The sequence below is a fragment of the Peromyscus maniculatus genome, chromosome X (genome assembly GCF_049852395.1).
Source record: "Peromyscus maniculatus bairdii isolate BWxNUB_F1_BW_parent chromosome X, HU_Pman_BW_mat_3.1, whole genome shotgun sequence".
NCBI classification, from domain to species: Eukaryota; Metazoa; Chordata; class Mammalia; order Rodentia; family Cricetidae; genus Peromyscus; species Peromyscus maniculatus.
The window spans coordinates 124,159,604-124,173,226 of record NC_134875.1 but is presented as its reverse complement, the minus strand read 5'-3'; the positions used below and the strand labels follow the sequence as shown (position 1 = coordinate 124,173,226).

At 36.3% G+C, this 13,623-nt stretch overlaps 1 protein-coding gene across 11 annotated transcripts in view; it reads left to right on the top strand.

The window, feature by feature from the left end:
* Positions 1-13,623, top strand: part of Jade3 (jade family PHD finger 3) — a 144,351-nt gene that overhangs the window by 89,809 nt on the left and 40,919 nt on the right. For 7 of the 11 annotated variants that reach the window (XM_076562010.1, XM_076562013.1, XM_042269146.2 and 4 more), the window contains 2 exons: positions 8,366-8,443; positions 10,887-11,077. In XM_076562010.1, the coding sequence (XP_076418125.1) occupies positions 8,366-8,443; positions 10,887-11,077 (269 nt within the window). The remainder of the gene's footprint in view (positions 1-8,365; positions 8,444-10,886; positions 11,078-13,623) is intronic. The other 4 variants (XM_076562015.1, XM_016009682.3, XM_076562016.1 and 1 more) reach the window with 1 other exon arrangement.

Here is a 13,623-nt window from a genome sequence, read left to right as displayed (position 1 = left end):
CATGCACTTTACCAACTAATTTATCTTCCTAGCCTCTGCAGTTTGTAGTAATCAACTATATTTGGAGGTTCAATTATAGAATTGAAGCTTTATGCTTGAAATACCTGATCTCAATTACAACTGCTTATTGCACCTGCTACTTTTAATAACTAGCATTTTTCAGAGGTCAAACTGTTCTATGGTTTTTACTTTTTGGACTTTGTAGACCACCTTTAAAAATTCTTTGTGACATGATATTAGAATATTGAAAAATAATACATTTCTATGCCTTCATCTCTATTTTCAAAGATAAATTTAGCCATACTGGTACATACAATACTTAGGAAGCAAAAGTTCAAAGCCAGGCTGTATATGATGAGACACTGACTCAAAAATAAAATCAAATTAATTCAGTTAATGTTTTGGGTTGTTATATCAGACTTATTTGACCCCATAACATGAAGTGGCTGCAAGACTGGCTTCTGTATAAGACCTGATTCTCTTCAGTGGAATGGATCTTCATGATGTTTGATCACTTTCTGATTCTTTTTTTTTTTTCCTTTTACTTTTTTTAGATGGGGTAGGCACACACACTTGTATGTAGAGGTGAGAGAATAACTTTCAGAAGTCAATTCTCTCCATCTAGCCTGTATGTTCCAGGGCTCAAACTCAGGTCATTAGGCTTGGTGATAAGTGCCCTTAATCACAGAGCCACCTTGACAGTATTATTAATATTGAGTTTATTAATATTGGTTTATTAACACTGAGTCTTCAGAACTATTTTTACATTTACAATATGAGTCTCTTGTCAAATATGTGGTTTGCCTCCAGTGTGGTGGTGCATGTCCTTAATCCTATCACTTGGGAGGCAGGGCATGAAGATCTCTGGAAGTTCAAGGCCAGCCTGATCTATATATCTAGTTCTAAGACAAACAGAGAGAGCTACATAGCCTCTGCCTCAAAAAATGTGATTTGCATTTACTTTTTCAGAGCTTAATATAGAATTTAAATTTTCTTTTCATCCTTTTAACAGTCTTTTAGAAAGTAAAGGTGTTTTTACTCTAGGTCATTTTTTTTTCTTTTAGGTTGTTTTTTTTTTTTTGGTGTCAAATCTATGAATTTTTCACCTAACCCTGCGTACATTTCAAAGATTTTCTCATGTGTTTCAAGAATTTTATAGTTGTGTACTTTACATTTAAATGTATGATCTATTTTGAGTTAATTTTTTTAAAGTTTGACTCTTTGGCAATTTCATACATATACCTTTTGATCATATACATCTTCCATTACCCTCTCTAATCCCCTCCTATTCCTATTGAGGTACTTCTTCCCAACAAATAACGCTCTTGATTGTGTGTGTGTGTGTTTTAAGCTTAATTAGGATTGCTTACATGAGCATGAGTAGAAGGTTATTTACGAGAACATAGGCAACATCTACTGGCTACACCACTGAAGAAAATGGATCTTCTTCCCCAGTAGCCAATAGTTCATTCCTCAAGGGAAGAGTGGAGCTTCCCAGCCTGCTCCCCTGTCCATGATGGAATGTTCAAGAGCCAAATCTTATGTAGGTCTTATGAAGTTAATCATAGCTGCTGTGATCTCACGAATGCAGTAGCCATATCATGTCCAAGAGATAGTGTTTTACAACATTTCTCCCTATCCTACAACCATTTAGTAGTATGTTTCCATATAGATTTTTCATAGCTCTTAAGTTTTATTAGCTTTTCCTCCTATTCCTTCATCTCTCTCTCTCTTCCACCCACCTTAATTTCTGTTTTACCCATTCTAAATAACAGTATTCTCCTCACAACTTTTGTATCACTTGTATTCCACTATTTCCTTCTCAAGGCACTTTTCTAGCTTCCTGGTCTTTTGTTTTGTTCTTGTTTTTTGGAGACAGGGTTTCTCTGTGTAGCTTTGGAGCCTATCCTGGAACTCACTCTGTAGACCAGGCTGGCCTCGAACTCACAGAGATCCACCTGGTTCTGCCTCCGGAGTGCTGAGATTAAAGGCGTGCACTGCCCGGTTTGCCTGGTCTTTATAGACACTCCAAGTTAACACAACATCTACATACATTTTCAAAGCTAGGATCCACATATGAAAGAGCATTTGTTTTTGAGTGTCTGGGTTACCTCAATATTTGCTAGTTCTGTCCATTTTTAGCAAATTTCATAATTTCACTTTTTAAATTTTCTTAAATTATTTATTTCTTATGCATATAGGTGTTTGGCTGTTTGTATGGCTTTTTTATTTAATTTGTATTATATTTAATTTGTATTTATTTTTAAATTGTATGGGTGTTTTGCCTGCATATATGTCTGGGCAGTGTCCACAGAGGCTAGAGATAGGATCTTGCTTATAGTGTTAGGATTACAGGCATGAACCACCAAATTCTCAGTTCCTTGGGATTTTTCTACATACAGTATCATATCACCTGAAAATAAGAATGGTTTTCCTTCTTCCTTCCCAGTCTCTTCATCTTTTATTTTCTTTGCTGACTTATTACAGTGGCTAAAACTTGAAGTATCACATTGAGAAGAGAGACTCTTACCTTCTATCCAGTCTTAGGTGGAAAACATTCAGTCTTTCAGTATTAAGTATGATATTAGCCTTTAGGGTTTTTATAAATGTTGCTTATCAAGTTGAAGAATCTCACCTTTGCTCCTAAACCATTATAATTTTTATCATCTCATATTCTCTTTCTGTATGAAATGGTAGGAGCATGTGGATTTGTCTCCTTTAGCCTGTTAATATCATAGATTGTGATGGAAGTATTTGAATATTGACTATACTTGCATTGTTGAAACAAGCCTTCATATATTAGCTTGGGCTGCCATAATAAAATCCCATAGGTTGAATGCCTTTAACCGCAGAAACTTACTTCTCAAAATTCTAAAGGCTGAACTTCTCAGGATTAAGGTCCAGCTGGATTCAGCTTCTGATAAGGGTGTTAGTTTTTCCTGACATTTTCTTCATGAACATGCAGAGAGAATGAATTCTTTCTCTTTGATAATGGTGATAGTCCCATTAGATTAGAGCTTTATCTGTATAGCCTCACTTAACTTTAACTACCCTTATTACCCTGTCTCCAAACACAGTCACATTGAGGTTAGTTTTTGGCTGTGGAATGACACAATTCAGTATATAACACCCAGTTTATTTGAATTTAGAATTTTTTGGTACAATGCTTGATACAATTGTGATACTTTGTTAAGAATGTCTTGTCTATGTTCGTGACATGAGAAAAACCCTGTGTTATTTCTTCATGATGTTTTTATTAAGTGTTATATTATAGAGATGATACTGACCTAATAAAATAGTTGGGGAGGCCTTGTACAGGCTTCCACAGCTGCTGTGAGTTCATGATTGCAACAGTCCTGTCATACCCAGAAAATATCTGCCCAAGGCCTGTACAAGATCAAGTCCCAGTCAGCCTTCTGGTATGGAAGGAGGAAGGGATTCTAAGTCCTCCACCTCTAGCTGAGGAGTTAATGGCAATTGGTGGCTGTTGGAGGAAAGTCATTTTTCTTTAAGGTTATAGTCCCTTGGCAGGTCAAACCATGCTCTGGTGGATGGCCCCACACCCATGATTATATGGGGAACACAAATTGAACTGAGTGGGTTATAAAAATAAAGGGCATGAAGTTAGGAGGGAGGTGGAGGGTCGATCTGGGAGAAATTCACAGGGGGAGTGGAGGCTGAATATAATAAAATACATTGGAAATATATTAAAAATTTCAAATTAATAAAAGTATTATGCTAAAAATAAATTTTATATTTTAGGTGGGGAATATTCTACCCTTTTATTTTTCAGAAGATATTATATAAAATTAGTGTTGATTCTTTTTACATTTATTTTTATTATTTTTAATTATGTGAGGTAGAGAGAAGGAGTATAGGTATGTGCACATACATGTAGGTGCATGTGGAGGCCATAGGTATTGGATTTTTCATAGCTGGGGATATGAGCTGGTAGATAGATGCTAGTAACCAAACTCAGGTTCTCTGCAAGAGAAGTTACATGCTCTTAACTGCTGAGCCATCTCTTCAACCTCAATTCTTAGTTAAATGTTTGATATAATTCTCCAGTGAAATACTCTAAATCTGTTTTTTTGGTATTTTATCTATAAATTTAATCTTTCATAGTTACCTTCCATAGTTCATATTTGGGTGACTTTTAGTACTTGAGTGCTTTAAGGGATTAGCTTGTTTTATCTAAGTTGTCAAATTTATATGTATGCATATATTCATATGTTCTTTCTTTTGATGTCATATTTAAATTCGACAGTCTTGGCTAGGTTTTCACTTCCACAAAGATTGAGTAGATGAACTTCTCTCTATGACTTCACCTCCCATTAAGTACAACTAAAAGTCCTGAGCATCTTGTAAAACACTAAACCTCAGTCTTTAAAAGATCAAAAGAAGGTGGAACAACAGAGCTATCTGTTCCCTAAATTTTCTTTTTGCTCCCAGACTTGATACTGGAAAAGGTAGCAACCAAGAAACAACCATCCAGCAATGATTTTAAAAAATATATAAGAAAAGCCTACTCTTTATAGTGACTGGGAAAGGGACAGCCTATCAAGACAGAAATCTTTCAGATAATGTTCATCCCCAGCCAAACACCATGAAAAAATACTTGGGGCTACTCTGTCCTCTGTCCTCTGTCCTCTCCTCCAGCACAGGTGCAGTAAGAAGCCTAGACTTTATCTTAACCCTACAGTGATGATTGAGCCTATCTAGGGTTGTGACAGGAAACTTAATGAAGAGATAATATTTTCATTTCTACGTGGTAATAATGAGGATTCCTCCTTCCCTAGTGATATCAGTCAAGGCCATTCAGTCATTTTTACTAATCTCAATGAGGGAGGTATCATTGAAGGCCTAGTTGGAGCCAGAACTTCCAGACATACCCCATTAGTAACAGAAAATCCCTGTCTTACAGGACAAGTGGTAAACTATGACTTCTTGACAATAACAAGACAGTGTCTTCCACCCCAACTCTGATGACCAACCATGACCAACTGTAGTAGTTCGGTATGAATCCAGCTAAAGGTTTAAATTTGGTCCCAGGTTTTTAATACCCCAGATATCTAGTTTTCAATAAGAAATGACTTATCAAGCATACTCAAAGGGGGCTGGAGGAGTAGTTCTGTGGTAGAGTGATTGCCTAGGCCCTGGATTCAGTCCTCTCAGTACACACACACACACACACACACACACACACACACACACCATTTTTCTCGAGGCCTGTTAGTCACCAGTCCACAAAGACAAGGGACAGAAGTGACAACAGAGAGCTTTGTGTGGCCTGTGGGCACAATGGATATAGCTCTCCAGGAGATAACTTCAGTAAATTAGCTCAACTTTATTCCACAGTGAGGGGAGATCTAAAGGATGGAGATAGTCTGGGGCATCACCTAATTGGCATTAAATAGCCTACTCCTATCATAAAGCTCCTAGTACAAGTCTTAGTTATCATATGTGGAAGCACAGTCCTATTGTAATGCCCCTTAGCACAATATCTAATTACCATATGGGCAGCAAGGGTAAAGCTTCTGCAGGGAACTGTGTCAAGAGTCATACTGCATCTGGGTCTAGAGACAGTCAAATAAGGTCAGGTAGAGAACAGGGTGCCTTCTGCCAGGGGTAGGGTTGGGGGAGTCATCTGATCTCATGCCCACGTGCGCATACACACACACACACACACACACACACACACACACACACACACACACACACACACGGAATGCTTCAACAGTAAATATTATAAGAGATAAGGGTTTTTTTGAGACCAACATCCTTGGGATCATCTTTTACTGTTTATTGTCCTATGACCCATATTCAGTTTCCATATGCATGAGATCCTGTTGACTCTACTTTCAAAATACATGCAGAGTTCATGTACTAAGTTGGAAAGAAAATGTCCCTTAATGATGCATGGGTACAGAGGCCTGCCTTTTAACTTCACTGGGCATCTGGGCATCTTGCACCTCCAACTACTTCCTCTACCCCCTGTCTTCCCACCTCTTTCCCATTCCATTTTTGGCTACAGAATTCTACCACTCTTGATATTTTTAATATGAAAATTGAGTAGCATGTACAATATATAGAGCATTTTCATGCATGTTTATGTTATTTGAAGTTTAAAGCTGTCCCTATTGTTTGTTTCCATTATAAGTTTCAGTGCGAATAGTAAATTGCCCCCAAACTTAGCAGCTCAGAGCAACTGGACTTGAAGTTTGAAGGGTGCACAGTAGCTGGGGGTAAGTTTAGAAACCTATAAAGGCATTTTCCTTAAACTGGCATGACATGAGAATTACATGTGGCTTGACTCTCTCATAGTCTGACAATCTCAGCACAGTCATATTCCTTATAGGCTCCAGGCACAAGATTCTGAAGTACATCTGTTCCTTCCTGACAGCCAGGTGAAGGCTGCATTCCTTTTTATGACCCAGCCTTTCAGTGCTCATAGTATTACTTCTGCTAGTCAAAACCATTACAAGCCACCCCTTATTCAAAGAGAGGAGAGTAAATCTTCAGAACTTGGAGAATATCAGGGTCACATTGTAAAAGAATATGTGGGATTTGGAAAATGCCATTATGTCATAGAAATAGTATCTGTCTCATACACTAAGTCACAGAGACTTTGGAAGAAGAGGTCATCACAGAGTAACAAGATTAACAAGGGGCATTTTGGGGGACACTATACCTAAACATATTTAGGAAGTCAGGGATTGTGGTTCACTTCTATAAATATAGCACTTGGGAAGAAAAAAATAGAAGGATTAGCATGAGTTTAAAAACAGCTTGGATTTTGTGGTGAGTTTACAGAGTTGAGACCCTATCTTTTAAAAAAAGGCAATTTTGAGACTATTATCTAGTTAATTTTAAGATACTCATTTCAAATCTTTAAAAATTCTATAATGTGATATTTATATAGTTTCTGTACTGCTCAAAAATTCTAGGCACTCATTAGAAAACAGCGTAGTCTCTATCTTTCAAATCTTAGATCATTTGAAAGTCCCTGAGAGGTCACTGTCAATAAGACACTATGTTAAGCTTTAGGTCAAACAACAATAGTAGTAGTTTCATTTTCAATGGACTCCTCAGTGGCACATCAGTTAATAGTAATAATAGTGGGCCAGAGATAATAGTATTCCAGCCACTCTGACCTACAGGTGAAGAACAGGTGAATAAACCTTTCTATATAGAGATGTGGATGCAGGTCCTTTACCAAAAGCCAGTCATCTAGAAAGTTACTACAACATTCAGTTATACTAAAGGATCTAAATTGAAAACTATGCTTATCTTGTCCTGACAAAATTACTTAAACCTTTGAGTTTGTGAACATTTGCTGATTTGTTTGGGATCTGATGCCATTCATAGTGTCTCTATACCTAGTCCATAGTGGCTTGCAAAGAAAATCATAGTATCCTAGGATTTTCTCTAACGCAGTGGTTCTCAGCCTGTGGGTCTCAACTCCTTTGGGGGGGTTGCATATCAGATATCCTGCATATCAGATATTTGCATTGCAATTCATAACAGTAGCAAAGTACAGTTATGAAATAGCAACAAAATAAATTTATGGTTGGGAGGTCACTACAACATGGGGAACTGTATTAAAGGGCTGCAGCACTAGAAAAGTTGAGAACCACTTCTGAAGCTATAGAAGTCTGTCTCTCTGTCTCTCTCTGTCTCTGTCTCTCTCTAACCAGAAGTTTGTGCGTGCGTGCTTGTGTGCCTGTGTGCATGTGTACCTGTGCATGTGCGTGCGTGTGTGCGTGCGTGTGTGTAAATGATGATTTAAACTGTCTTCTAAAAAGGCCTTGGCTGGGGATATTAACACACCTGTAATCCCAGCACTTGGGAGGCTGAAGCAGAGAACATAGCAAGAACCTGTCTCAAAAAAAGAAATCTTCCAGGCATGGTAGTACATGCCTTTAATCCCATTACTCAGAAGGCAGAGGTAGGTGGATCTCTGAGTTGGAGACTAGCCGAATCTACATGGTGAATTTCGAGATAGCCAAGGCTGCATAGTGAAACCTTATTTCAAAAAGCCAAAAATAAAATAAAATCCCAATATAACATTTTCACAGATCTTCTCCTCTATCATAAATTCAATAACTTCTCTTATAAATTTACATTAATTTGACCTTTTATCCATGTATTTTCTTGCATTTGGTATTACTGTTTTAGTCCTTAGATTCAGACTTTAGTTCATTATACTAAATGGAAAGACGACGAAGATGACATCACCATTCTAATTATCATTATGATAAGCTTTGCATTGAAATATGATGTACACCCAGAAAATATAGAATGCATAATTGTATAGCTGAATGAATTTTCATGAATTAAACATATTCATTTAACTGCCACTCAGATCAAGAAATAGAACATTACCAACACCCCAGAAGCCTTTCTTCTGCTCCCTGCCAGTAACTGACCTCCCTCACCGTAGGTAACAGTTTTGCCAGTTTTTGAACTTCATATAAATAGAATCCTATAGTATGTATTCATTTGAGACTGGATTGTTTTGTTCATCATTATGCTTGTGAGATCCATCCATGCTGTTGCATGTAATAGTTCATTAATTTTCACTCATGCATCATATTTCATTGTGTGAATATGCCACAATTTATCCACTCACCTTTAGTAGACATTTAGGTTGTTTCCAGCTATTGTAGAAACTGAACCTTTTTACACTCATGTTTGTACATTTTTATTAAATATATACCTAGGAGTAGATTTGCTAGGTCAAAGGACATATGTCTGTTCATAACCTATATATACCCTATAACTATAATATTTGCTGCCAAAGTTGCTTCTATCAATTCATGCCCAAGCTGGCAACGTAATAATAGGTCTATTTGCTTCAGTTTATTAACCATCACTTAGACCTTCATAGACTAGTTTGGGGTCAGTCTTTTAAATATTAGCCATTCTGATAGATAACAAGAGATTATGATTCAGTATCTATGATAGTTACTGAGGTTGAAAGCCTTTTAGTTGTTTATTTGCCATAAGAGGTAGCTTCATTTATGAAGTATCTGTCTAAATCTTTTGCTTAGTTTTTAATTGGATTTTTTGTCTGTCTTTAATTGCAAATATCATCTACCCCATGAATTGCTTTTTCACTCTCTTTTAATAACCAGAGTTTTAGTATATGTGTTTTTTCAGTCTTTTCCTTTTGTGTTTGATGGCATTTGTGTTTCATTTAAAATATCTTGGCCTACCCTGATGTTATAAACATATTCTCCTTTGTGTTCTTCCAGAAGCTTTATGAAAATAAGCTTCAATCAAGAAAATTTATAATCTACCTTTTTCCTTGTACAATTTAAAGCACTTGAGATGAATCATTAGCTATAAAGTCTTTTTTTAGAAAAAGATATCTTGGAAAAATTCAAATATTCTATAATTGCCTTGTAAGGCCATACACCAAAGAAGCGCTGTATCTTGAAGTCTCTGGAGAGCATGTATTTTGTCCTTTTCAGTTGAAAACAGTCCTCTGAATTCAGTTCCCAAAATTTTAGCTTCAATTCTTAAAATTTCTGCATTTTCCTCAAATATTTATTGCTTTTGGTTTTGGATCTCCATGTGATAGAAGAATTTTAATGTACAAATATGTAGTTATTAACTATTCAAAATACATTATTTGGAATCAGGCTTTGGGAAGAATGCTTAGAAGAAAATATGTACTTTCTATACTTACATGGTCAACTATACATATTACATGTATTGATATGTTTATTAATTCTCCTACATATATAATGACTCTAGAATTAAATTAGCTCTCAAATCCTTCCAGAGGAATGGTTTTCATTATTTTATGATAACATGAGCGTGTGTGTCTGTTCCTTTCTCTCTCTCTCTTTTTTTTTTAGATAATCCACACTGTTCTTTAAAAAAAAGTGCCATGAAATAATAATCCAGATTTTCTTTTGGTTATATTTTCTGATGCCTCATCTGGTACTTAAACCATCAGTTATAAAATAAGTTGTAGGCATGAAAAATTTCCATTTCTTCCCCTGATTGGTTTTCTTGCCTTGGGTTCTTAGGTATCAGGAGGGCTATGGATTTGCTCAAGCTTACTACAAAAGTCGATGCAATAATAGGAATCTTTTATTCCATCATGTAGCCCTGGCCCAGACATATGGTTGGGAAATACCTTGAGTTTATGCAACTCTATGATCTCTTGAGTTTAACTCATTTGCATAATGGAAGTAGTAAGAAATATAACACTAATGTTACTGTTTTTATTATATACCATACCAAATATTTTATTTCATGTAAGCATAATAATATTACCAGTTTGGTGTTATTTTAATAACTTTAATAAAAGTTAATTTAATAACTTTATTATTGTTGTCCCTACTTTTTTACAAAGAAAACTGAACCTTATCTAAATTAAGTAATTTTTCAGGACCACTTTACAAATGAATAACAGAAAACAAAACAAGCTTGTGTGAGTCTAAAACCTGTGCTCTGCACTACCATCTAGTAGTCTTATCGTGGAAGAAAATCATAGATTTTGCTGAGGTGTATGTTTAAGGGTGATACCTTTGTGCAGATAACACTCATTACCAGATTTTTATCTTCTAAATATACTTGGTGTCATTAGACCAAGAACACACAATACATTAACATTTTCTTATAATAAATAGTAGTGAGGTCCAGATCTGTGGAGGTGAATGAAGTATATCATTATCAGTCAAAAAGTTCACAGCAAATGATGAAACTGAATTCACAGAACCATTTGATTCTAAAAAGGGGTCTGCCATATCTCCCAGAGTGAATAGCAGGGCATGATCCCCGGTATGACCAGAGCTGTTTGGCTTATCCTGTCAGTACCTGAAATATGCCATTTGTTAATTGTTACCAATGTCTTTCTATTGCTTTTCTAGGATTATATCTGAAAAAGTAAAGGAAGTTCTCTTTGTCCGGCCCCGGAAATATATCCGTTGCTCCAGCCCAGAGTCTGCAGAGCCTGGCTATATCAATACCCTAGAGCTGGCAGCATCTACATGCCGCTATGACCTAGATGACATGGACACCTTCTGGCTTCAGGAACTCAATGAAGACCTTGGAGAAATGGGTAAGTTGTTTTCTTACAAGTAAGTTGTACATTAACTTCACCAATGATTTTTTTTTAAGTTTTAGAACCCTATAAAACTTACTTTCATCTTGCTTTCCTTTCTTACCCACCCTTTCACTTATTTTTATTTTTGAAGAAATGAGTTATTCAAGTGCATAAAATATAGCAGTATTTTATCAATATTAATTTTAATCTATATTAAAATACATTAATAAAATTTAAATGACTCATTTTTCAGTACAATAGCACAAACATAGATGGCACATAAGTTTCATGAAGTTGTTTCATAATGCTAAATGTTAGTGTAGGTTGATTGAACTTCTGGTTTGAAAGGATACTGAGACCTATTCTTGGATCAGTCTTGAAAATAACTCTTAATGGGCAAGGCCATAGGTAGAGGTGTGTCTTCCAGGTGTTAGAGAAAAGGTCTATCTACAGCATTTAACACTATCCCACTACAAGTGACAGGTTACTTTTTATAGGCTTCTATTTTGTTGCTCAAAATGGTAGGCCTATGGAAAAATATATCCAAAGTAGTTCTTTGCTACCTTCAGTGAGTTCTCTATGTTAAAGCTAGTATATGAATACATGTAAAAAAAAAAGTTAAAATTATATTTAAATCCTCTTTGGCATGTTGATGGAAGTTATTCTGCTAACAACTAAATCTTAATTTTTGCTCTTAAAATTTTAGTATGTTTTGTTTTCTATTAATTTGTCCTCTAAGAGGAATTGGGAGTAGCCAATTTAGAGTGTAAATCACAGAGAATGGAATAGTTTGATAGGAAAAAAATGGACATTCAGTACAGAGAATACAAATGTATACCTAAAATATATTTTGTGTCCGTAATATTAGCATATTTCTTTGCCATGATGCATTTGTCAGGATAAAGAAACCAGCACAGGTACCATCACCATTAACTGATATTCCAGACTTTTTTGGGCTTTCGATTTTTTTCTCTACTAATCTTTTTCTTGTCTAGGATCCCATCCAGGACAACACATTTCATTTAATCTCAGAAGTGTTTTATATATGTAGGGGTGAGGCCTCATGGCTTCTTTCCCTGTCTAGTTTAGCATGTCTGTTCGTCCTTTTTCAGCTCATGTTTAGGTAGTCATGTTGGTGAGATTTTATGTGTATAGCTTCTCACATCACTAGGAGATACAATCTCAAAGCAAACGCCCTGGTCTTCTTGCTTTTATAATCATTCTGCTCCCTCATCTGCAATGTTCCTTGAGCATTAGTGGACATATTTTGTAGATACATCAATTGAGACTGTGCTCCACAACTCACACTTTGATTGATTGTGGTTTTCTGTGGTGATCTCTATCTAGACAAGTTTCCTTGATGAAGGGTGAAGGCTACACTTATCTGTGGACATAAGGACAAGTGTTTAGAATGTAATTAGGGATTGTACTGGTTTATTAAAGTAGAGGTTGCAGGTTCTCTTTCAATATCCATGACTTTGCTTGCACTGAGTAATTAGCTAAGTTTCCAGTACAGTTTTGCTCTTATCAAGTGGATTTTAAATTCAATTAGAGAGCTATTGCTTACTGCCAAGATATGCATACCACTATTGCATCCTTGGAGTTATTGTGCTATGCTCAACCCTACACAAAGAACTACAAGCAATTCAGCAATGCTGAGAGCAAGAGAAATAGAGAAGAGCACAATGATTGGTTACCCAGTACCAAATGGTTAACCCTAAAAACATACATACATGTAACATTATACAGATTGAACAGGTTATATTTAGGAACATATATGTATATACACATTCATGGAACAACAGTTAATGAAAAAAGAATCCATGGATTTGAAGGAAAATCAGGAAGGTATATCAAAAGGTTTGGAGGGAGAAATGATGTGAATATATTAAAATCTCAAAAAAATAAAAACTGAGAGTTTGTGTATATGCACTGCATACATGCCTGGTGTCTGCGAGGACCAGAAGAAGGCATAAAATCCCTTGGAACTGGAGTGATGAATGGTTAAAAGCTACCATGTAGGTACTGGGACTTGATCCTAAGTCCTCTGGAAGAACAAGTGCTCTAAACCACTGAACCAATTCTCCAGCCCCTTTAGAAGAGTTTTTAAGGAGGATTGGCTTGTGTCAAGTTTTTCCATAAGATGAATGATATTATAGTCACATATTTTAGAGCTTAAAATAAACTTTTAAAAATTATGTTAAGTTGGGCGGTGGTGGCGCACGCCTTTAATCCCAGCACTTGGGAGGCAGAGGCAGGCGGATCTCTGTGAGTTCGAGGCCAGCCTGGGCTACCAAGTGAGCTCCAGGAAAGGCGCAAAGCTACGCAGAGAAACCCTGTCTCGAAAAACCAAAAAAAAAAAAAAAAAAAAAAAAAAAATTTGCCGGGCGGTGGTGGCGCACGCCTTTAATCCCAGCACTCGGGAGGCAGAGCCAGGCGGATCTCTGTGAGTTCGAGGCCAGCCTGGGCTACCAAGTGAGCTCCAGGAAAGGCGCAAAGCTACACAGAGAAACCCTGTCTCGAAAAAACCAAAAAACCAAAAAAAAAAAAAAAAAAAAAAA